The sequence below is a fragment of the Mauremys mutica genome, chromosome 7, assembly GCF_020497125.1.
Source record: "Mauremys mutica isolate MM-2020 ecotype Southern chromosome 7, ASM2049712v1, whole genome shotgun sequence".
NCBI classification, from domain to species: Eukaryota; Metazoa; Chordata; order Testudines; family Geoemydidae; genus Mauremys; species Mauremys mutica.
Window position 1 is genome coordinate 44,018,212 of NC_059078.1, and position 22,215 is coordinate 44,040,426.

General features: G+C 41.2%; 1 protein-coding gene across 3 annotated transcripts in view; it reads left to right on the top strand.

The window, feature by feature from the left end:
• The window catches only part of SFMBT1 (Scm like with four mbt domains 1), a 138,240-nt gene extending 116,071 nt beyond the window's left edge, over positions 1–22,169 (top strand). For 2 of the 3 annotated variants that reach the window (XM_045025115.1, XM_045025116.1), the window contains 7 exons: positions 2,025–2,164; positions 8,859–8,968; positions 10,919–11,094; positions 11,857–12,035; positions 12,416–12,661; positions 13,981–14,109; positions 16,149–16,925. In XM_045025115.1, coding sequence (XP_044881050.1) covers positions 2,025–2,164; positions 8,859–8,968; positions 10,919–11,094; positions 11,857–12,035; positions 12,416–12,661; positions 13,981–14,109; positions 16,149–16,289 — 1,121 coding nt within the window. In that variant the 3' untranslated portion in view covers positions 16,290–16,925. Of the gene's footprint in view, positions 1–2,024; positions 2,165–8,858; positions 8,969–10,918; positions 11,095–11,856; positions 12,036–12,415; positions 12,662–13,980; positions 14,110–16,148; positions 16,926–18,831 lie in introns of those variants that run through there. The other variant, XR_006581206.1, reaches the window with a different exon arrangement.
• The last annotated feature ends 46 nt before the right edge of the window (positions 22,170–22,215 follow it).

The window sequence follows — 22,215 nt, forward strand, 5'->3', positions numbered from 1 at the left end:
TATTTGTACATCCATAAATATATTGATATAGCAGCTTAAATTCTGAATGATGCCGAGGCGTTTTACAGACTTCAACTGACATGCAAACTGAAAACAAGGATTAACAAGTATCAGAGGAGAAGCCGTGTTAGTCCGGATCTGTAAAAGCAGCAAAGAATCCTGTGGCACCTTATAGACTAACAGACGTTTTGGAGCATGAGCTTTCATGGGTGAATACCCACTTCATCGGATGCAAGTAGTGGAAATTTCCAGGGGCAGGTATATATGCAAGCAAGAAGCAAGCTAGAGATAACGAGGTTAGTTCAATCAGGGAGGATGAGGCCCTGTTCTAGCAGTTGAGGTGTGAAAACCAAGGGAGGAGAAACTGGTTCTGTAGTTGGCAAGCCATTCATGCTGCAAAATGTCTGTTAGTCTATAAGGTGCCACAGGATTCTTTGCTGCTTTTAAGGATTAACAATTTAACAATGCAAAGCAATATTATACAACAGTTTAGGTTAGGAAGTAGCAAATAGCTTCACTGCTTGAAGCTGCAAGGAGAATTTAGGGAGCAGTAATTACTGGACTTGAAATGTGTCAAGAACTCTGGTGCTTCAATTACTAATCTTCTCCAATTATATCATGTGACTAGGACCTTTGTTCCCCCCCCCCCCCCCCAACTGCATAGTTTCCCTTAGCATCAGGCTTACCTAGAAGAAAGAATATCTCCTATTAAATCACCAGCACCATTTCCTTCAGTACGGTGGAGTTTCTTTGTGGTCTGACACAGTCTGACCCTGCCTTGCTTCTTCTGACACCTTCCCAAAAGAAGATAGCATGGGTGCAGGTCATAGACTTGCATGAGATGTAAGATATAATCTCATACCATAAGTTACAGAGCCACTCTCTGGTGTAGGTTTGTCATACTTCTGTGCCCATTTCACCTATATAATGCCCTCCAATCCACCTCCACTGGGACTTCCAGTGGTTCAAACATATGAAGAACTTTAAACAGCCAGCTTTTGATTTATGTTTTTGTAATAAATTTGCCACAGAAATGTTTCCTGACTGTCCCTTTTATCCCCTTTCAACTCCTCCCTCTTCCACTTTCCCCACATTGAACAATATTAAATTTTCCCAAAATGACAATGGCCATAGGTCTCTGACACCAAGTGATCAGGACCAATGACTAGCAGTAAGCTCCAGTATTTTCCATCAGGACTAGAAATGTGTGCTTTCTACCTTTTGGAAAGGGAAACAGCCTGCTTTTAATGTGGTTGTATCATATACATCTAGCCCTTTTCAAGAACCCTCTTAAACTATATTGGTGGTAACTTGCATATCTGTCTGCTTCTAAAGTCAAGTACCTTATTTTACTCTGTCTAGTGTAAGGCGTTTGAAAGGGTATGCACTCTGGAACCTTTTAAAAATTACCTAAAATAGCAAATTCTTATGTCTGCTTTCTCCAAAAATTCTATGGCTCAAAAAAGTGCTGTGTATTCCAGTGCAAAGTTGGTAATATCCTATTTTTAATGGCATGAAACTCCCATCTCTAGCCTGGATAAGTATACATGTGACCCTAAGGCTGTAACTGGTCTGGGAATGAATATTCCCTGTTATGGGCCTCAGAATACTGACTCTTCGTAGGAAAAGGAGGCAACCTTTCTCATGCTGATTTTTTTGTTCCAAGTGTTTTTTGCTGCTTAGAATGTTAGAAGTAGTTGCAGGGAATGGATCATTGGGAGAGCACAGATGAGGTGGGCAGTCAAAGGCTCATGATAAATTGCAGAGCAGTGTGACTGGATCTGTTTTTGGGCTCACTTTGTTATATGGATTTTGCCAATACATAAACAGGGTGTGAGTATGCATGTAAAATATAAGTACATCTCAGAAGCATCAATTACAATCAATGCTATCGTTGCAAATGTGACACTTTAACTCCCAAAATGTATGTGGCTTAAACTTTTTTTTACAAAATATTAAACTTTTCAAGAAGCCAGTCTTGCATTGCATGATCTAAATCTTTGCTGCTGATTTTCATTTCTCAGTTGTAATTAATGGAAAGTACTGCTGTCCAAAGATCTACTTCAACCACCGGTGCTTCTCAGGACCTTACCTTAACAAAGGGAGAATTGCAGAGCTGCCTCAGTCTGTGGGACCGGGGAACTGCGTTCTTGTCCTTAAAGAGGTGAGAGGGTTATGAGTGTGTGGCTGTGTGTACAGTACTGCATATTAAACTCCAGAGTGACTCTCAATTAGAGATCGGTAATGGACTAATCGATATAAGACAAGAGTTCTCAAACTGGGGGTCAGGACCCCTCAGGGGGTAGTGAGGTTATTACATGGGGGGGTTGCAAGCTGTCAGCCTCAACCCCAAACCCCTCTTTGCCTCCAGCATTTATAATGGTGTTAAATATATAAAAATGTATTTTTAATTTATAAGGGGAGGTCGCACTCAGAGTCATGCTATGTGAAAGGAGTCACCAGTACAAAAGTTTAAGAACCACTGAATAATAGAATGATTATTGTTGATGAGTGTTCTGTTTCTTGTCTAAAATTAAGCATAAGGTATTGAGTGGTTAGAGATGTGGTAAAATACCTCTGATCCACCAGAGATGTAATCATTTCATTATTATTGCATTTCTTATTTTGATGTCAAGTAAACCCTAATTAACATTACTGAAAACTACCAGCTGATGTTAGAATAGTTCAGCCCTATTAAAATCCCTATAACATCCAATTACTTTATAGTATTTTAGCACTTTTTTCTTTTTGCACACACACAAAAAAAGGCATTTCAAGCAGCCCCAAAAGCTTCTATTGTGTTGTGTTGGAATATATGAAATATGGTTTCTGTCCTATGAAAAAAAGTAGTGGTGCAAAATATTCCCAACTGAATGGGAAACCTCTCTTTTTAAATAGTTTTTTGTATTTTGTTGCAGGTACTTAATTGGGCCTATGTCTGTGCAAATCTGCCAGATTCATGACTTTTTCACTCACACGGAGCATTGTGAGTGAAAATGGAGACATTTTCCAATTGAAAACTGCCTCGTTTCAAGAAAATATTACACAGCAAATCACGTGAAAATGTCCCTTGTGACAATAGTCATTTTGCTGAATTTTCCACAACAATATGTCTGGGGTGCAATATCTCCTGAAATGAAATGGTGAATGTTTTCTTGGGAAGTTCCTCTAGAATATTTTCCCCACTTCAGTACAACTCTCTCAAAATGAATAGAATGTGGGTTAAGTGTGGAGTTAACTCTGAGTCCTCTGCTTTATTGCATCAAACAAAAATCAGGAAGCAAAGGTCATAGGGAAGACTTTCTGGCAACCAAGCCACTTGTGACAGCCACTTCTGAGTTTGATTTTATGGAAAACTCAAACCATGCCATGTATAAAAATCACAGTAGTCTTGCATTCGCTAAGAAAATCTGTAAGCATTTTCCTGTCCTTTGGTGACAGACAACATGGTGATCAAAAAACCTGAACCCCATCTACAACTTCTACTATATTTAGCATTTGTAGAGCTGCACCACTGCAGAAATGTACATTTTTCTGATGGAGCGTGTCTGTGTGTGTGTGTGTGTGTGTGTGTGTGTGTGTGTGTGTAAAAAAACACTTTGCATGAACTGGAGGGGAAAAAAAGAGTAAGCCACAGGTGAATACTGTAGCTGAGTTATCAGAGTTTGATAAATTAATACCCTCAATAAATTTGCAGCTAAGCAGGTTAAAGATAACACTGGTCTACAATTTTTGAGAAGTCGTCTGCTTCAGAGATAAAATGTGCTATTTATTATGTATTTTGATGTGCTGAATTCAAATATGACAATTAAAACAACTGATTGGCTACTGTTTCTAAGATATTAAAGTTTTTACATTTTATGTCTATGTATCTTGTATAGATAGTAGAGTTTTAATCATAAATTGTAAACCTAGGTCTTTTCATGTGTTTATGGTTGCTTTACATGATAATATTTCACCTGTCCTGTTTATGTAACACTTTAAAAATCAGCAAAAGGGTTATATAACTAAAATTTATTATGAAACAAAAGGCAAAAAACTGTTACGTACATAGTTTAGTCCTATTCAGTGTCTACTCGGCGCTTCTTGGCTTGTCTCTTGTATTCATTAAATGGAGCATCTCTTGTCACTGTCCAGCAATAATCTGCAAGCATTGATGGGCTCCATTTGCCCTGATAGCGTTTCTCCATTGTTGCAATGTCCTGGTGAAATCGCTCGCCATGCTCGTCGCTCACTGCTCCACAGTTCGGTGGAAAAAAATCTAGATGAGAGTGCAAAAAATGTAACTTTAGTGACATGTTGCAACCAAGGCTTTTGTATGCCTTGAGGAGGTTTTCCACCAACAACCTGTAGTTGTCTGCCTTGTTGTTTCCGAAAAAATGTATTGCCACTAACTGGAAGGCTTTCCATGCCGTCTTTTCCTTGCCACGCAGTGCATGGTCAAATGCATCATCTCAAAGAAGTTCACGAATCTGAGGACCAACAAAGACACCTTCCTTTATCTTAGCTTCACTTAACCTTGGAAATTTTCCACGGAGGTACTTGAAAGCTGCTTGTGTTTTGTCAATGGCCTTGACAAAGTTCTTCATCAGACCCAGCTTGATGTATAAGGGCGGTAACAAAATCTTCCTTGATTCAACAAGTGGTGGATGCTGAACGCTTTTCCTCCCAGGCTCCAATGACTGTCGGAGTGGCCAATCTTTCTTGATGTAGTGGGAATCTCTTGCACGACTATCCCATTCGCAGAGAAAACAGCAGTACTTTGTGTATCCAGTCTGCAGACCAAGCAAGAGAGCAACAACCTTCAAATCGCCACAAAGCTGCCACTGATGTTGGTCATAGTTTATGCACCTGTAGCAGGGTGGAACCCTGCTCCTTCCCTGAAGGGGTTAAAAACAGCCCTGGGAAGGGGCTGTAGCAGGAGAAAACAGCCTTTAGGCTGGGCTGATTGGGGAAGTGGCTGCAGCTGGGCCACACCCCAATCAGGCCACAGCTGGCCCCTATAAAAGGCCAGGGAAGCCAGAAGCAGGCCAGAAGGGCCCAGATGCAGGGAGCTTGAGACTGGATACCTGAGTGAAGCTGGGCTGGGGAAAGGCTGAGGAGCTGGGGAGCTCCAGCCTGGAAAGCCCCAGGCTGCAGCCTAGCATTGGGCTAACAGGTACTGGGGGTTGCAGAGGGCAGCCCAGGGGTAGGCCAAAGCAGCAGGTCCAAACCCTCCTTGCCAGTGATGAGTTGGCTGATACTGCAGTCTGCCCCAGGACGTGGGGTTAGACAATGACTGGCAGTGGCCATACACTGAGGCAAGGTAGGGATAGAGGGTGGGGGTTCCCTGAGGAGGGGAAACCTCTGAGAGAAAGGGGTTACTGCCAGGGGGCAGCACCCCATGTAAAAGGGCACCGGGTCCAGGGAGGGACACGGGGGCCAGAGGACAGGCGGATCACTGGCCTGCAGAGGGCGCTCCAGTGCTGGAACGAGCTAATTCCCAGAGTTACCAGCAGGAGGCACCGCAGGGGTGAGTCGGCCCGTCTACACACCTCAAAAGTTGTTTCATGTTGTCATAGGTTTCCTTCATATGGACAGCATGACCAACTGGAATTGATTGCAAAACATTGCCATTATGCAGTAAAACAGCTTTAAGACTCGTCTTCGATGAATCAATGAACAGTCTCCACTCATCTGGATCGTGAACGATGTTGAGGGCTGCCATCACACCACCGATGTTGTTGCAGGCTACAAGATCACCTTCCATGAAGAAGAATGGGACAAGATCCTTTTGACGGTCACGGAACATGGAAACCCTAACATCACCTGCCAGGAGATTCCACTGCTGTAGTCTGGAGCCCAACAGCTCTGCCTTACTCTTGGGTAGTTCCAAATCCCTGACAAGGTCATTCAGTTCACCTTGTGTTATGAGGTGTGGTTCAGAGGAGGAGGATGGGAGAAAATGTGGGTCCTGTGACATTGATGGTTCAGGACCAGAAGTTTCATCCTCTTCCTCTTCCTCATCTGACTCAAGTGAGAATGATTCTGGTGCATCAGGAACCGGCAGCCCTTCTCCATGGGGTACTGGGCGTATAGCTGATGGAATGTTTGGATAATGCACAGTCCACTTTTTCTTCTTTGACACACTGGAGGCACCATGCAGAAGTAACAATTGCTGGTATGATCTGTTGGCTCTCTCCAAATCATTGGCACTGCAAAAGGCATAGATTTCCTTTTCCTGTTCAACCACTGGCGAAGATTTGTTGCACAAGTGTTGCAGCATATGTGTGGGGCCCACCTCTTGTCCTGATCTCCAATTTTGCAGCCAAAAGAAAGGTGATAGGCTTTCTTAATCATAGTGGTTATACTGCTCTTTTGTGATGCAAAAGTCACTTCACCACAAACATAGCAGAAGTTATCTGCACTGTTCATACAAGTACGAGGCATCTCTGCTCACTTTGGCTAAACAGAAATGTGTCCCTTTGCAAAATCAAACACTGACAAATAAGAGAGCACGACACTGTATGATTTCTAGAGCTGATATAGGGCAATTTGTTCAGCAGAGTGATGTAAGCTTCATTATGATTGCATCATCCATGACTTCTCGGAATAACATGATGCAATTCATATCATGTATGACGCAATACCAGCTTCAGATTGCATCATTCATTGTTTTGCCTAAAAAGCAAGTACTGTCCAAACCCAGTCATAGATTTATTCATAGATCCAGTCAAAGATGTATTTTAGTCATTTCTGGTTTAAATTGAGATCCCTTCCCTTTATAACTCACTTATCCTCTGCTATTCCCAAGTCAAGGGTCGTATATACTGACCCAATAGCATAACTTGAAAACTAGAGCCAATCAACAATTTTAAGCATCATTTTCGTTCTCAGTGACCCAGAATTAGTAAAGTTTGACTACATTTATTTCAGAAGCATTTTGGCTGTAGAGCAGTGAATCAGATTGTATGCTTTGGGTGTAACGTGACTGCCATGAGGCTTGGGAAATAGTTCATTGTAACTTATGTTGTACAGTTGGCCAGGCAGCATTATAGGGGCAAAGGAGTTGCCTTCCTCTGAAGCATATGGTATCAGCAACTGCCCAAGGCAGGATGCTGGCTTTGATGAACCATTGGTTTTATCTGTCATGACAAATCTGTATTCCTGTAAGAAAGAACCAGATTATAGAAGCTGCCTCTGGGAGGGACCTTTGTTGCATGTTAAATGTCTCTTTTTTTTATTTTATTTTATTTTTAAAGTAGTAGATTTTGTGCTCCATTGACTAGAGAAATGATGTTCTCTCATGGACAGAATATGGTACAACTGCACAAGATCCTTTGTGGAGGTGCTTTTGCAACCTTTCTAGGAACGATGACCCTTGTTTTGTCTCTTTGCTTGTTAAACTGCAAATGGTGCTAGCTCTTCCCACATCAGATTCTATGTTATGTTGATACAGATGTTTCATTTCATAGAGGGTGAATTGAATCGTTTAATTTGCTTCACTGTGGACTTCTTTCGAGCAAGGCTCAGGGTACTTCACAACAAGCTGAGCCTATCTATATAGCAAGGCTTCTGGATTCTGCAGTACTCCCAGTGTGGCAGACTGGAAATTCTGTGGCAGCTTTGTTTAAATTTAAAAAGGCCTGACTTTCAGAAGTGCTGATGAATACCCACAAATCCTACCAAAGTCTGTAGCAGCTACAGGAGTTTGAAAATCCATCCAGGAATTTAATTACGAAAATGAATACTACAATCAATATAGTAGCCCTTGTGTTTATATTGATATGCTTAATATATTTTATGCTGTCCCTCCTTTTTGGTTTTTGGTGTATCTGAGTTTTGAGCTGATGCATATAATCGCCTTGTGGAAACTGATGGGGTGAAGCTGAAGATTTCGCAAATTGAGGCCTTTGACACCTGGAAATGTGTTTGGAGGTGGTCTTGGACTGTAGGAATAAGCATCCTATCTAGATCTTTCTGCTAAAAAGATTAGTGTGAAAATAGTTAACTCTGAAACCTAAAGATGGGTTGAATGTCAAGGTGATTAACACACGACTGACATATGAGGTTGCTAGCACTTTTCAGAGCTCTTTATTCAGGTTGTCTGCAGAATCAGGAAGGCAACACTGCACTGATAAAATTACAAATGTGAGCAGATGATCACTGCAACAAAGGCTAGAAACTTTTTTTCTTTTCTTTTTTTTTTTAAATGAAACCTTAGATTCTGGTGCCCCGTTCTGTAGCACATGACTGATTTCACAGCCAAGAAGTCATGGATTACACAGGACCATACCTTTTGGATGATACCCAGAATTATACCCTTTTTCCCACCCAGTGTCTGTCTTATCTATTTAGATTACAAGCTTTTTGTGGGAGGGCCATCTACTATTTTTTGTACAATGCCCTGCACAATGGCATTCTTAGTTGTCTTTTAGGAACTACCATAGTAAACATGATTAATAGTAAAAGCTCAGGAATGAAGTAGCATGTATAGGCAGCAAAATGTCACTGGCATTATCCAGGACTGCCTGAGCTTTATAATGTCTACCCTTGAATTAAGTTGGGTGATATGAGATAAGGACAGTGAATCTCCAAAAATTTCTGGAAACTGATGAAATCAGTCATCTTTTGGCAGTCAAATTCTGAAGACTTGGCAAGACCCTGCTTACAGTCTGTTATGATTTATCATGTAAGCAGTTGCTTTTTTTCCCCAAATCCCACTATGAATGAGTTTAAATCTCAGATAGTAGTGGTTTGATGCTGGTTAATTCAGAAAAATTGAATTAATCTTCCAATCCACCCTAGCTCTTTAAAACATATTTACTGTATGAATAACCTAGTGGGTTTTTCCCTCCTCTTTTCATCTCCATTTGCAGGTTCTCACTTTATTGATCAACGCAGCCTACAAACCTAGCCGTGTCCTTCGAGAACTCCAGCTGGATGAGGATGCTGCCTGGCATGGGCATGGAGAGACCCTGAAAGCAAAGTAAATTCCTGCCCCACATCCCAGTCCAACTGATCCCAGTAGTAATATCTTCTACAATCTACATTTTTGTTTAACTATTTGCCTTGTCGGAAAATGACATGTGGTTTGTTCAAGACAAATAAGGACACTGCATAACTAAACCCTCCAACTCATGCAAAATGTTTCAGGAACATCCAGCAGAGTTCAGCTGATATGCTGTTGCTTACTGTATCAGGTGTGCTCTGATACTACTTTGATTTCAGTGTAGTATTACTGGAGTAACTAGTTCAACATGGCATATGCACTAGAAGATCAGCAGCAAAAGGGTAAAAGATTTGTAATTTGATTGAAGATAGTTTTGTGTTTCTGCTTTGCAAGTGTCAGGAAAGGTTTTCAGACTGTCAGCACCTTCAGCCAAATTCCATAGTGGAAAAATATTTCTCTTTAAATATTAGCCTATATACAGAGCTGGAGTCAAGCACTGGGAAGAGCTGGGTTGGAGAATCCCTTTTACATTTTTGATGCAAATATGCTGCCCAGTGCTCCTGCGGGCCTTACTGGTCCATGATTTCACTATTACTGAGAAACCAATATGTGGCTAGGAACCACACTGAAAGAATATTGTGATCATGTTAACATAATATAATTATTAAACCCAGCAATTTTGAGCCATTTGGTTAACTACCCAAAAGAAAAGAAGGATGGTGCTGTAGTTGAGGTACTAGACTTTTACCCAACCAGGAGATCAGGATTCTGTTTCCAGCTCCGCCACATACTTACTGCATGACCTTAAGCAAGTCACTAACTCTCTCATTGCCTCCATTCCCCATCTGTAAAATGGACATACTTACCTACCTCGTGGGAGTTCTGTGTACTCAGATATAGTGATGAGTCCATAGAAAAGTTTATATAAATAAAATAAATATTGTGAGAAAGGAAAGGTCAGTTTTGAATGGCTTATTGCAGTTATTAAATATATTCATCTGATATAACAGTGAGGTCAGAGATGGGTGGGCAGGCTACCTATGAAAATCACTGCCTGTTTTTTCTCCATGTTTCAGATTTTAGGGCCAGTATGTAATTCTAAGTAGAACTGTGGTCTGAGGTATCCCCAATAGACTCACTAGCATATACCACTGGATGTACTAAAAAAGCAAAGCTAGGGAATGATGCTTGACTCAGCTATACACAACACCCCCACACCATGTAGTTCCTCCATAAAATCTGTCTGCGTCATATAAGGCTAGTGGACAAATAGAAGATGCCCTTTCTTATTGCTTCATCCTCTACTGGCACCAGGGAAAACATTAATCTGTTGTCTTCAGTCAAAAGAGAAGCTATCATTCTGGCACATGGAGCCATGGTGTTACTAGCCTTTCCATTCCTTGATAAGTTGCTTAGTAGGTTGAGGAAGAGTGGTTGGAGCCACAGGGGGTTGGTAATGTGATGTATAGCTTTCCACATCCAAATAACCTGCCAAATGTACCTGAGTTCACTGGGGCTGTAAGTTATCCATTTAATGGCTGTTCAGTGGCCTTTGCAGTGAGTTGGTGGAGTCAGTCCAGATCCTAGTAAGGAGGTGTCTACATGCCAATGGACATTAATTGGCAATTTTTGCATTACCATCTTAGATTAGATGATTTAGTCTCCATGCCCATATAAACTATGGGAATATTTCTTCCAAATTATATTGGAAACATACTAGCAGGGCAGTGTGCCGAAGCTTGGCACAGCAACTGCCCATGCTGTACTAGCTTGTTAATATTTATTCACATGTGCATCTGTCATTTTATGTTGCTAAAGGGAGGATTTGGGCTTTGGATCAACAATCATAAAAACCTTCACGAGCTCTCTTTAAACTTATTTAGAATATGTAATGTTTGATGTTGATAATGTAATATAGCACCTTTATCATAGCGAATAACAGTATTAGCACCAGCTAGATTATTGATGATATTCTCCCAATGGCAGGTACAAAGGGAAGAGTTACCGTGCCACTGTGGAGGTTGTGAGAACAGCAGATCGGGTGGCAGATTTCTGTAGAACAACCTGCATCAAACTGGAATGCTGTCCAAATCTCTTTGGCCCACAGATGGTGCTAGATAAGTGTTCAGAGAACTGCTCTATCCTGACAAAGACCAAATACAGTGAGTGGATACTAGGGTTTTTTGCCAATGTAATGATCTTCATTTAGACAATGCCTTTGATCCAGAAGGATCTCAAAATGTGTTACAAATTATATATCACTTCATTCACCCTGATGAGCAGCCCAAGTGCTAATGATATAGACCTAGATACCTGTATCTTGGATCAAAACAATGATTATCTAACAGTGAACTGCAACATCATAAAACCAACTATTAACTATTATGCCTAATGTTGTATTAATTCCTGCTGCTGATTTCTAGGACAAAAACGATTCCTGGATACTTTCATTAAAAGTTTTGTGTCACTCCTGCCACTCTGCTTTAGAACAAGCTGCTTCCATAATGTCTTTTACTAATTTGAACTCCTGGCCACAGTGAGAGTAGATTATGTATCATCTCAGTAAATCTGTACAGACCATGCCAAATCCTGCAGAACCCCATCACCACCATCTGCCACGCTATAGCTGATGACATTGTTTGCACCAAAAACTGTTCATTTGAGGCCTTTCTCAGAACTAAAAAAATATAATCTCCCTTTGTTGGGTGATTAACTTTATTAATAAATGCATACTTGATGTATTATATTGAAGGAAAGAATAGACCCATTCATGTTGATGTTCTCCACAGTTGGGATTTCTGTTGGAAAGCTTTCTGTGAATGATTCTGCATTCCTGAGAGCTGATAAGTGATAACTAATGATGCTGAAGTTCTATTACAACACAATGCATGTGAAAAACACACCCTTCGCTTTTGTCCATGTAGCGCACTATTATGGGAAGAGGAAAAACAAAAGGATTGGCCGACCACCAGGTGGCCACAGTAATCTGGAAGCAGGCATGAAGAAAACAAGCAAGAGGAGGAAGAGACGAAAACACTTCTTTGTCCATAAGAAAAAACGTTCTTCCACCTCAGTGGACAGCTCTCCAGTTGGCTCTCCCCAGGTATGCAGCTACAGGAAACTTGCACAGTACAGTGCACGTTCATAGATTGCCTCGGTGTTGGAATAGGCTGCACAGCCAGTTACCAGTTCCTTTAGACTCTGTGCAGCCAAAAATTTCCTGTAGATCAGAGAGACGAGGCGGGTGAGGTAGTATCTTTCAAAATCTTGTCTCTCTCACTGGCAGAAGTTGGTCCAATAAAAGATATTGTCTCACCAACCTGGTCTTTCTAATATCCTGGGACCAACATCATTACAATAGCACTGCATCATTACAATAGCATCATTACAATAGCAACTGGGACTGTAAAGATCAGAGACTGTCACAGGACTTTTATGTATTAAATTTCCCATTCTAAATTTATTATTTCTCTTCTCCTTCAGGGCAGTGGGGGAGAGGAAGAGGATGACCAGGATGACATAGATGAAGAATCATTGAGTGAGGACAGCACCTCAGAGCAGCAAGATGAACTGCTTGAAGAGTCAGAAGTGTCGGAGAAGAAATCGCGGTCCTCCTCTCCCACGCAAAGTGAACTGTCCCACTGCCTGGCTCAGGATCAAGACAAGCGGAAGAGGAAGCTCCGGACCTTTTCCTTCTCTGATGATGAAAATAAACCCCCTTCACCAAAGGTACCTCTTAAAATACAAAATTTCTTATTTTCTCAGCGGTTTGATCACTTCCTCAGGCATGGGGAGGGAGATACCATCAATTCAGAATTTTTTCTCCATTTGGCAATTTGCTGTGAATTTCACTCATCATCCCGATTGAAAGTTGCTTTTAATTTCCAGTGTACACCTGGAGCACGCTGTGTCCTGTCTTCCCAGTGCTAAATGCAAAGGTGACATTCCTTGAATTGTAAGGAGAAGGGCTGACAGCAAATATTGGCTCTAAAGGGGGTTAAGATAACAGCTGTGATGATCTTACTGGCTAATCTATTCACTCAGCCAAGGCCAAAATGTTGTTGTAAGAGGATCCTGTCTTTGAAAATATTACCAAAATTATCAGCAAATTTTGGTATTTCTTAAAAATAAAAACGCCTGTTTGTGACGAATTGACAAGCTGCTGCTGTACCAAACTGTTCCTTCAGAACTTGCGTCTGCAATTATTAAAACTTAAAATTAACATAACTGTAATGAAATGTAGTTTGATTGTATCAGAACCCACCCAAAGCTTAAGAAGCATGAAAATAAGAAGGTCCAATGTGCCATTGTCAGATTGCTTAAAATGCTATCAGAAGCACTCCATAAAGTTTTCACTCCCATCTCCAATACAGGCTGAAAAGCAATACATACCACAACTTTCACTTCCACACAACCTTAATGGTGACCTCATATTCTCAGATCATCTCATAGCAGGGCAAAATAACTTTCCAAATGAATAGACTAATATTGCCAAGATCACAGCTAAGGTTTTGCTTGTGTATTGTATGTGATGCTAGTCTAGACTTCTAGTGTGATACAGTGATAACCAGGGGGAGTTCTGCACCTGAATGGGAAAGATGCATTCTCCTGGCCATGCAAAAATAAGTGTTTTCAGGCCCTGCTGCTCTCTGGGAATCCAGGAGCAGAGAGAAATTGAGTAAAAGCCTGAGATTGTGCATCACCATGCCTGGTGTCAGGCAGGGACCATGAACTTGAGGGGACTAGCACTTCCCATGCTCAAAGCAGCATACAAATATTACTAATTTTCACAACTTGTCTGGGAGGGAGTTAGAGGATACTACACCAATTTTAAAAAAATTAAAATAATGAGTTTTGGGAATTTTTCCAAAAGCTGCACAGCAAGCCATTGGCAGAGCTGGGATTTTAGAACTCAGCACTTCCTGACTTCCGATTCTTAGCATTCCGCTAGACTATTCTGCCTCTCAAGTTCAGAGTTATTTTAGGAACATGCTATGTGGACATGGCAAATATAACATTTTGGGATTTTGGGGGGGCGGGTGGGTTAGGAACTAAAGATTGAAGTTGCCGAAAAGCTGCAACTGGACAGTAACCCTCTGGAATGGAGTGTGGCTGACGTCGTGCGGTTCCTTAAATCCACAGACTGCGCCCCATTAGCCAGAATTTTCCTGGATCAGGTATGCAACACTTTTTAAAATACATGAACCTGCTGCTGCATTATGAGCTGGTTGAATGACCACATGAAACCAGTTTTAATTACTAAAGGGTAAAACATGTTGCTGCAGTTTTTATAATGTTTTTGATATGGCAAAAAACTTTACACTTTGTTTCTTACAGCTTGTTCTAGAATAGAGGCATTCGATTATGTTCCATTGCTTACTGAATGTTTTGCTATGTGATGCAGTTGATTTCCAAAACTGACTCGGGAGAAAACTGATATGCAGCAACTAGAACAGGTCACAATGAATTCAGTGGCCTATTTGAAAGAGGATATGGAGCTTGTTATATTGACCCAAATAGCACTCCCAATATTAAATGATTTGTAAATATTGTACCGTTTACTATAAATAACACTTGCAGAGTGCTTTGTAAACCTTAAAGTTTGGAGACTGCTAAATATTTGTTACCAGGCATCACACGGTGCTTTGTTGATTCACTAACAAAGAGGAAGTGTGATAAATAAAGTGGCAGGTAGCTCCCTTTGATGGACACCCAGACAGCCAGTTAGCTGTAAAATCCCTCTTGGTAGCTGTTCTTTACTTGCTTTACCTATAAAGCGTTAAAGTCCCCCAGGTAAAGGTGGGGGGGGGAGTGGTCACCTGACCAAAAGAACCAATGGGAAGTCTAGAACTTTTTTAAATGGGGGGGAAAAAAACTTTCCCTTTGTCTGTTGTTCTCTGGGCTGCAGGAACACGGAGCAGCAATGCCATAAGCAGAAATGCTGTGTAAGATTTGAACCAGGTATGAAAAAGTATTTTCCATACCTAGAAGAAATAATTTGGATAGTGAATGTTTAGTTAGACACTATCAGGTTTATTTCTTATTTTGGTTTGTGGCCCTCCTCTGTGCTAACCCCTGATGCTTTTGTTTGCTTGTAACATTTAAGCTAAACCCCCAAGAAGCTAGTTTGAGTGCTTAATTTTTGGAATTGCTCTTTTAAAATCTAGTAAATGCCTACGTTCCAGATGTATTTTCTTTCTTTTTGTTTTAATAAAATTTACTTTTTTTAAGAGCAGAATTGGATTTTTGGTGACCTAAGAGGTTTGTGCATGTTGTTTGATTAGCTGATAGCCACAGGTAATCTCCTTTGTTTTCTTTCTCAGCTCTTCCCCAGAGGGGGGTGAAAGGGCTTGAGGGTAACCCACAGGGAGGAATTCCCAAGTGCTCCTCCTGGGTTCAAAAGGGGGTTTTTTGCATTTGGGTGGTGGCAGCATTTACCAAGCCAAGGTCAGAGAAGCTGTATCCTTCATAGTTGAATACAAGCCCGGAGTGGCAAGTATTAATTTTTAGAATCCTTGCGGGGCTCCTCTTTCTGCACGCGAAGTGACAGAGTGGGGATTCAGCCTTGTTTAGCACAGGGATTCGTTAGGGAAAAAATTTAATGCATTTTTAAGAGAGTATCAAAAACACAGCACAAAAGTGAGACTCCTTTTAATGTATTTTTTCATATTACATCTACTTTTCAAAGGTAGATTTTGCCAGTCTTGCCTGTTAAGTGCCCAGTACTACAAATTGCCAGGCCCCTCCTGGGTGGTGAACACAAATTTTGCTAAGGGCATAATATGAAGGCTGTAGGTGTTATTGAGGGTGTAATTTGGCCTGCACAACCTGTATTACAGTGTGGGGATGCATGAGAACACAACCCAGATTGCTTCTCTGAACACAGATTGAGTTTGCAGGGCTAGAAATTAGCGGGGGGAAATCCCATTACTTGTAAACTGAATACATTTTCTTTGGAACCATTGAGACAGTAAGGATGAAACCATATGATACCTTGTTTAGACAATTTAGAATGGACCTGCACTTCAAGATGAGGAAAGAAGGAAGCAAGTAGGTAATGAGAGGGAGATTTCTAGCTAACTGAAGCAGCACAAGTGAAAGAGCAAATTCCTAGGGGTAGAGAGTCGTGAGCTGAAACTTAAGGAAGCCAAACTTTGAATGGGAGTAAATGAGCAACTAATTCTGCCTTATCAATGTTCTGTTTGTCTCCTGACAGGAAATAGATGGTCAGGCGCTTCTCCTGCTCACCCTCCCGACTGTTCAGGAGTGCATGGATTTGAAACTTGGGCCAGCCATTAAACTTTGCCATCACATCGAAAGGGTCAAACTTGCTTTTTATCAGCAGTTTGCTAACTGAGGGGTGGCCAAATGGAAGTGGACCTTTGGAAGCACAACTGCAGCAACATATTCCTCCCTTTCTGGTGGGGAAAGCCAAATGGGGTTAAACTGAGGCTCCAGTTCTGGTGACCTACAAACATCGTTTCAGCCACAGTTTTGCACTTTGAGGGAAGGAAGACAACATCTGGAGCAAAATGTCAATGCCAACATAGCCGCTACCCTACCAGCTGGCTGCTAGCTTGGGAAGACAAGTCTCTCATTCTTTTGATCACGTCTTTTTTAACTTTTAAAAAATGGTTACAGAAACATTTCCTATAAGGAGACAGACGTTTCAAGAGTTCTGGTGGTGCAGAATTAAAAAAGGTAAAGGAGAGATTGATGCCATGTAAGTGAGAAGGCAGCTACTGGAAAATGTTTTTCCTATTTCTAACCAATCAAGAAAAACTCCATTTCCTTTCCCTGAAAGAGAACATTTGCTTTAAGACAGCACTGACTTTGGGATGTGCTTTTTACACATCAGCGCTTTTTTTTTTAATTTAAATTAGCTCATTGTCAGGACAATGATGTGGCCACAGGGTTCTGAATGTACGGTATAGCAAGAGTTGTTTCTTTTATATTAGTGTTTTTGGATTCTTTTTTTTTTTTTTAAACTACCTCTGCCGCCTGCACAGTAAAAGTAATTACTGAGGATGGGAGGGGGTTAATTCTTTTGAGAAGTTCATTGGTAGCTGGACAGCAGCTGCTGTTCCTTAGAGAGATCTAAGGCTGTGGCTACACTTAGCACTTCAAAGCGCTGCCGCGGTAGCGCTGCCGCGGCAGCGCTTTGAAGCGCTAAGTGTAGTCAAAGCGCCAGCGCTGGGAGAGAGCTCTCCCAGCGCTGTCCGTACTCCACCTCCCTGTGGGGAATAACGTACAGCGCTGGGAGCTGGGCTCCCAGCGCTGGGGCTTTGACCACACTGGCGCTTTGCAGCGCCGCAATTTGCAGCGCTGGAGAGGGTGTGTTTTCACACCCTGCTGCAGCGCTGCAAATTTGTAAGTGTAGCCAAGCCCTCAAGCTCAAAACCTTATCCCCATGGAGTTCTGATCTCCAGGTAAGCTCTGTTCCAAAGCTTTGACTGAAAACAGCATACATTTGTTTGGCACTTCAGGAGCATCATCTTTTTCTTTAGGAGGAGTTTGGAAAATATACTGCTTTGCACTCTCTCCCTGTTTTGGGTGGGAGAAAGAGAAAGGGCTCCCTATTCTGCATCCTGGCTGTCAGGTAGAATTGCTGGACCTGTCTTTTAAAAACATGGCTTGAATCTCCTTGCCCCTTTTCTACCTGTACAAAGTAGCTGAGATCATAGCAGAGCATGTTAAATGCTGCTCTTCTCCCTGCCCCCCACTACATGAACCTCAGGTCCGTGTGTAAACTAGGAAAATTCACCATCAGTTCAGCTCCACCAGAGAAAGCAAGAGTGGGAGCTTCAGTGTGGACATGACTCAGGGTTTTTTGACTCAGAGAATGCCATTTGGCAAAAGTGATTGAAAACTAAGCCCTGCCTACGCTAACTTCTGCCAGTGGAGCTGCACTAGTGGTGAACTACGTGTCAGGCCTGAATGGAATCAGATAGCCATCATAAGGAGCTCTGTACAGCTGTTCTCTTCATAAGCTTTTAGTGGGCAACAGAGCCAACCTTACTGTCTAATACTGCTGTGTGAAATGGCATCAAACCTCAGACCCACTTGAAAATGAACATTGAGTTCCAGATTCTATGCATTCATCAACCTCTGCCTGTGTTTGTAAATGTCTGGGGGAATATGAGCCGATATTTTACATACAGGTGGGAAATCAGAAAGCATGCCTTCCCTGCTTTTCCCTCCACTCAGACTCCTGCAGAAAGCCCTGAGGCAGGCACTAGGACACTTGAAGAAAGTAGGGGATGCTGGTGCTTGCTAGGGGAGTTTGTTTGAGGAGGCAGTGCAAGAAAGATATGTTTAGTGGCTTCCAAGATGTATGGTAGCTAGAGGCTGGCCATAGAGGCAGTCTGAGCTCCATCCAAGCCTACTGGGTTTAGTTCCTAGGATGTTGTATGAACCAAACTGTAGGGTTCAGTTAGGGAATCCTTTGTAAACTGAAAAGTGTAGGGTTCACCTTGTCCAAGTGTCCATTCCTGGCCCATCCAAGACACTGAAATGAATGCAGTGAAGCAGCTTTCACTGAGAGCAGCTCTGGATAAGCAGAGGGTTTCTTTTGCTGCAAGTCCCTTAGAATAGTTCAGTCAATGCAAAAATATTTAGAGACGTGCTAAATTCCAAAGAATCCTTCTCCACCCTAAAATAAAAATCTAAATGTAAGACAAACTATTTAACAGTTAGTACCCTTTGGGAGGGGGGAGGTTTGAGATTGAGATGCACACTCCTTTCTTTTGTTTTTCAATCCATAGCTAGCAAGGTTTAAAACATATTTTTATTGAAATCATGTCCCAATCCCCTGCCAATATGCATCTAATAATGGAAATTTTGGTTCTTGATTTTTCCCTTGGGGAAATGAAGTGACTTTTGGCACTTTGCCTTGACAGACTTGACCAACATGCAACATCAGGCTGGACGATCATACAGAACAAGGTTTCCAAGGCCCTCTATTAAGTGAAGGAAAAGCTGACTCCAAACTCTGTTGACAGCTCTATAGCCAAGACTGCTGCATTTCCCTCCTGATAAAAATGGGTGTGCTTAGGTAGATGTCAGAAAAGTACAGAACTTAAACATAGAGAGAGATTTAACAAACTTTTTTATCACAGAGTCAAGGATTTTGTTTTAAAGTATAAATTTAATACTCCATTTGTCAGCTGCTTCAGAGGCCTGTGAAGTAGCTACAGGTCACCGTGGGCATGTTTTATAGGCTGATTTTTCTGCCTCACTTTGGAAGGCATTTGCAGTCTGGTCCCAATGGGATCCACTTTTATTTGAGTTTTCAAAAGGGATGTTTTCCATTGTTTGTGCATAATGTTTCTATGATGCACACATGTTCTTGTACACTTCACTTCCTGGGGAAAATGCACTCTGTCTTTATTGCTAGATTTAAAGGGGATATTTGGGATTGTCTATGGATGGTCTTTTCATTTGATACTGTTTTTTAAAAGATCCTTTTCCATCTACAATACAAAGAGGTATTTTGGCTTATATTTGTTGATCTTACACTGACATGACTTGAAATAGACTCACGTGCTACTGTAGTTCCTTTGTTTCTGCAGAATTAGATAGCTTTGAGTAGCTTGTTGGGTGAATCTTGGCATTAGGCTAATCATATCTTCATCAGCAGGAATTGCTGTGACCTGAACTGGCTTCAGGGATTGTACTGTATCCACTTGCCATAAGTGTTGCATGGGAGATGGGCAATGGTGTTTTGCACGTCTCTAGGGAATCTTCACTACAGGAAAATGAGCTCCTTATTAGGTACCACTCGTATATACAGAGGTAAAGGAGGCTCTTCCATGGCTGACCAGTTGAGGAGCACAGGATTTACTTTTCCTGCCTCCCTCACTTCTTTTCATATTATAAACTTGAGTGGCTGCATTATACAGTCTGAGATTAGCACATCATAGCTTTAGAAAACTTTGGTGCTACCCGCATAGCATTTACTTACAGGGCTACATTTAGCCATGTTGAGCAAGCAGATTTCATTAGCGGGCTGGTGTATTGTACACCATGCACTAGAAGAAAATGAGCCCATAGCAGAGAGGTGCTTGGTCTCTAAAAATGTGCATGTTATAACATCCCCTGGATGGCAAGTTAACATGTCCTATTTACTGTCAGGTTCAAGAGCCGCTTTTAGCCGACTCTCTCAAACAGGCCGAGATGAAAGGAAAGAGACCCTTCCAAAAAGGAAAAGGTACAAGGCTGATCATACTGATCTAAAGCTACTTGCATTTTTTTAAAATGCTAGAAAAAAAATGAAAGTAGCTTTCTGGGGAACCAGGTAGAAAGCCATTCGCATTTGAGGATGGTACAGAATGCCAGTGAGCTTACTAGACCCTTATGGATTTGATAAAGACTGCATGTTCGATGGGACTCAGGTGTAGTTTTTAGATTTCTGCCTATCACAACACTAAGAGTTCTCTGTTGTGGTGACAGACTTTGATGCTCGATTTCTTATTCCCAATTCTAATGATATATAGAGAGAAGAGAGGACTGTTAAGTTGCTAAGTTCAAAGCAATATAAATATATTTATTACTTGCAGGACTTAGCACTCCATTTTTCCACATGATGTACAAAGATTTCATATATATAACTAGAATGAGGCTTGATTGGCTTATGAGATCTTGATGGCAGCCAAATAGGTTCTGCAAACCCATCAAATTCTGCAGTTTAAGATTGGCTAGGAAATGGATGCCTTCGCAAATCCACCCCACTGTTGTGTTCAAGACAAAAGAGCAAGGCAAGTATGTTGGCAAAAGAAAAGTCACTGGATTAGGTAACCTTATCATAAAGCCAAAAATATACTATACATAGCTTCTTCCTAACCAGCTGCTGTAGGACTGGTTACTGCCCTACTGTGAGTTTTGAATACATTCACTAAGCACAAAGGCCCAGTCCTCAAAGGTATTTAGGCTTCTAACTTCCATTGAAATGAGTGGAAGTTAGGAGGCTAAATACCTTTGAGGATCTGGACCAATGTAACTGAGTATGTCTGAAGACTTCTTAAATGTTGGTTGAAAACTCCATTTCAAATTAATGATGTGCTGAGCCACATTTTAGTGTGTTGCCTAACTTTTCCCAAATCATACAAATAGCCTTGTTTTTGAAGGCAGCCTTATGGGTGAAAGGTTAGAGTGGGTCTTGGATACACTAATTACGGTATAAGCTTCATTATTGTAATTTGCCTTTTTTTTAATATCATATTTGAAAACTGACCAGCAAAAATGGAGTATAAGATTGGTAGGACGTCAGTATCTCCATGCTGGATTCTAGCTCACCATAAGTTGGATCTGTCAATGTGCTGAAGCATATCACACACGGCAGATGGAATTGTTTGATTAGAAGACAAACAAGGTCTGTTTAGTCTCTCACCAATGGTGAGAGGCTGAGCCCTAAGCCATGGAAGTCAGCAGATCTCACTCTGACAAACTTCAGAAGCAGAGGATCTAAGTGACTTAGCACAATCAAGCTGACACCTGTGATTGGCTCTGCTGTCTCATGAGTACCTGTGAAAGTCTCCAGCATTGCCGAGGGTAAGGAAAACAACTCAGATCTGGCTTTAGTGGTGAGGCTGGAGCTCAGTCAAGCAGGGTGATGCATAGATGAGTTTGTGAAGTCCAGGAAAAAAATGAATACCTGCCCCTTCCAGAAGTCGTCTAGCTCTAGTTTCCAAGAAGCCTCATGGGAAGATATTTTCTGTGTTTCTCTTGAGGTCTCATGTTTCTCCTCCCTGTTCTTTTGTTTGTTTTTACTTCTGTTAAAGCCTTTTGTAGACAATCAGAGGTCTGCTGGGAGACTCCATCCTGGCTAGTATCACCATGCATAGGCCTCTTTCTTATACTAAATCATTGGAATTGATGCACTTTTCCTGTATTTTGCCTTTTTAAATTAGCTGCTTGTTCTTCAACCAACCAACCAACAACAAAACCCAATTTAAATGCATATTGTGTTTGTGTCCTTCCTGCTTGCTTTTTTTCATTTTTTATATAATATATGCATTGAGAGTGAAATATGAAATGGAGAAGAAATATGCACAAGAAAATATGCCTATCTATTCCCATCTTTTTTGATAGGTATAGCAATTTAATCAAAAAGGTTTTTAAAAATATTTTGGATGAATATTTTGCTTCTTTCTCTGTAAATAAGAGTGTACAGAAGTTTGTGGTATATTATGACAGTTTTAAGTGGTTGCAAGAAAATTAAAAAACAAAACAAAAAACACTGTTGCAGAGTTGTTTTTGTTTTTACTACAGTTGGGAGTAATGTT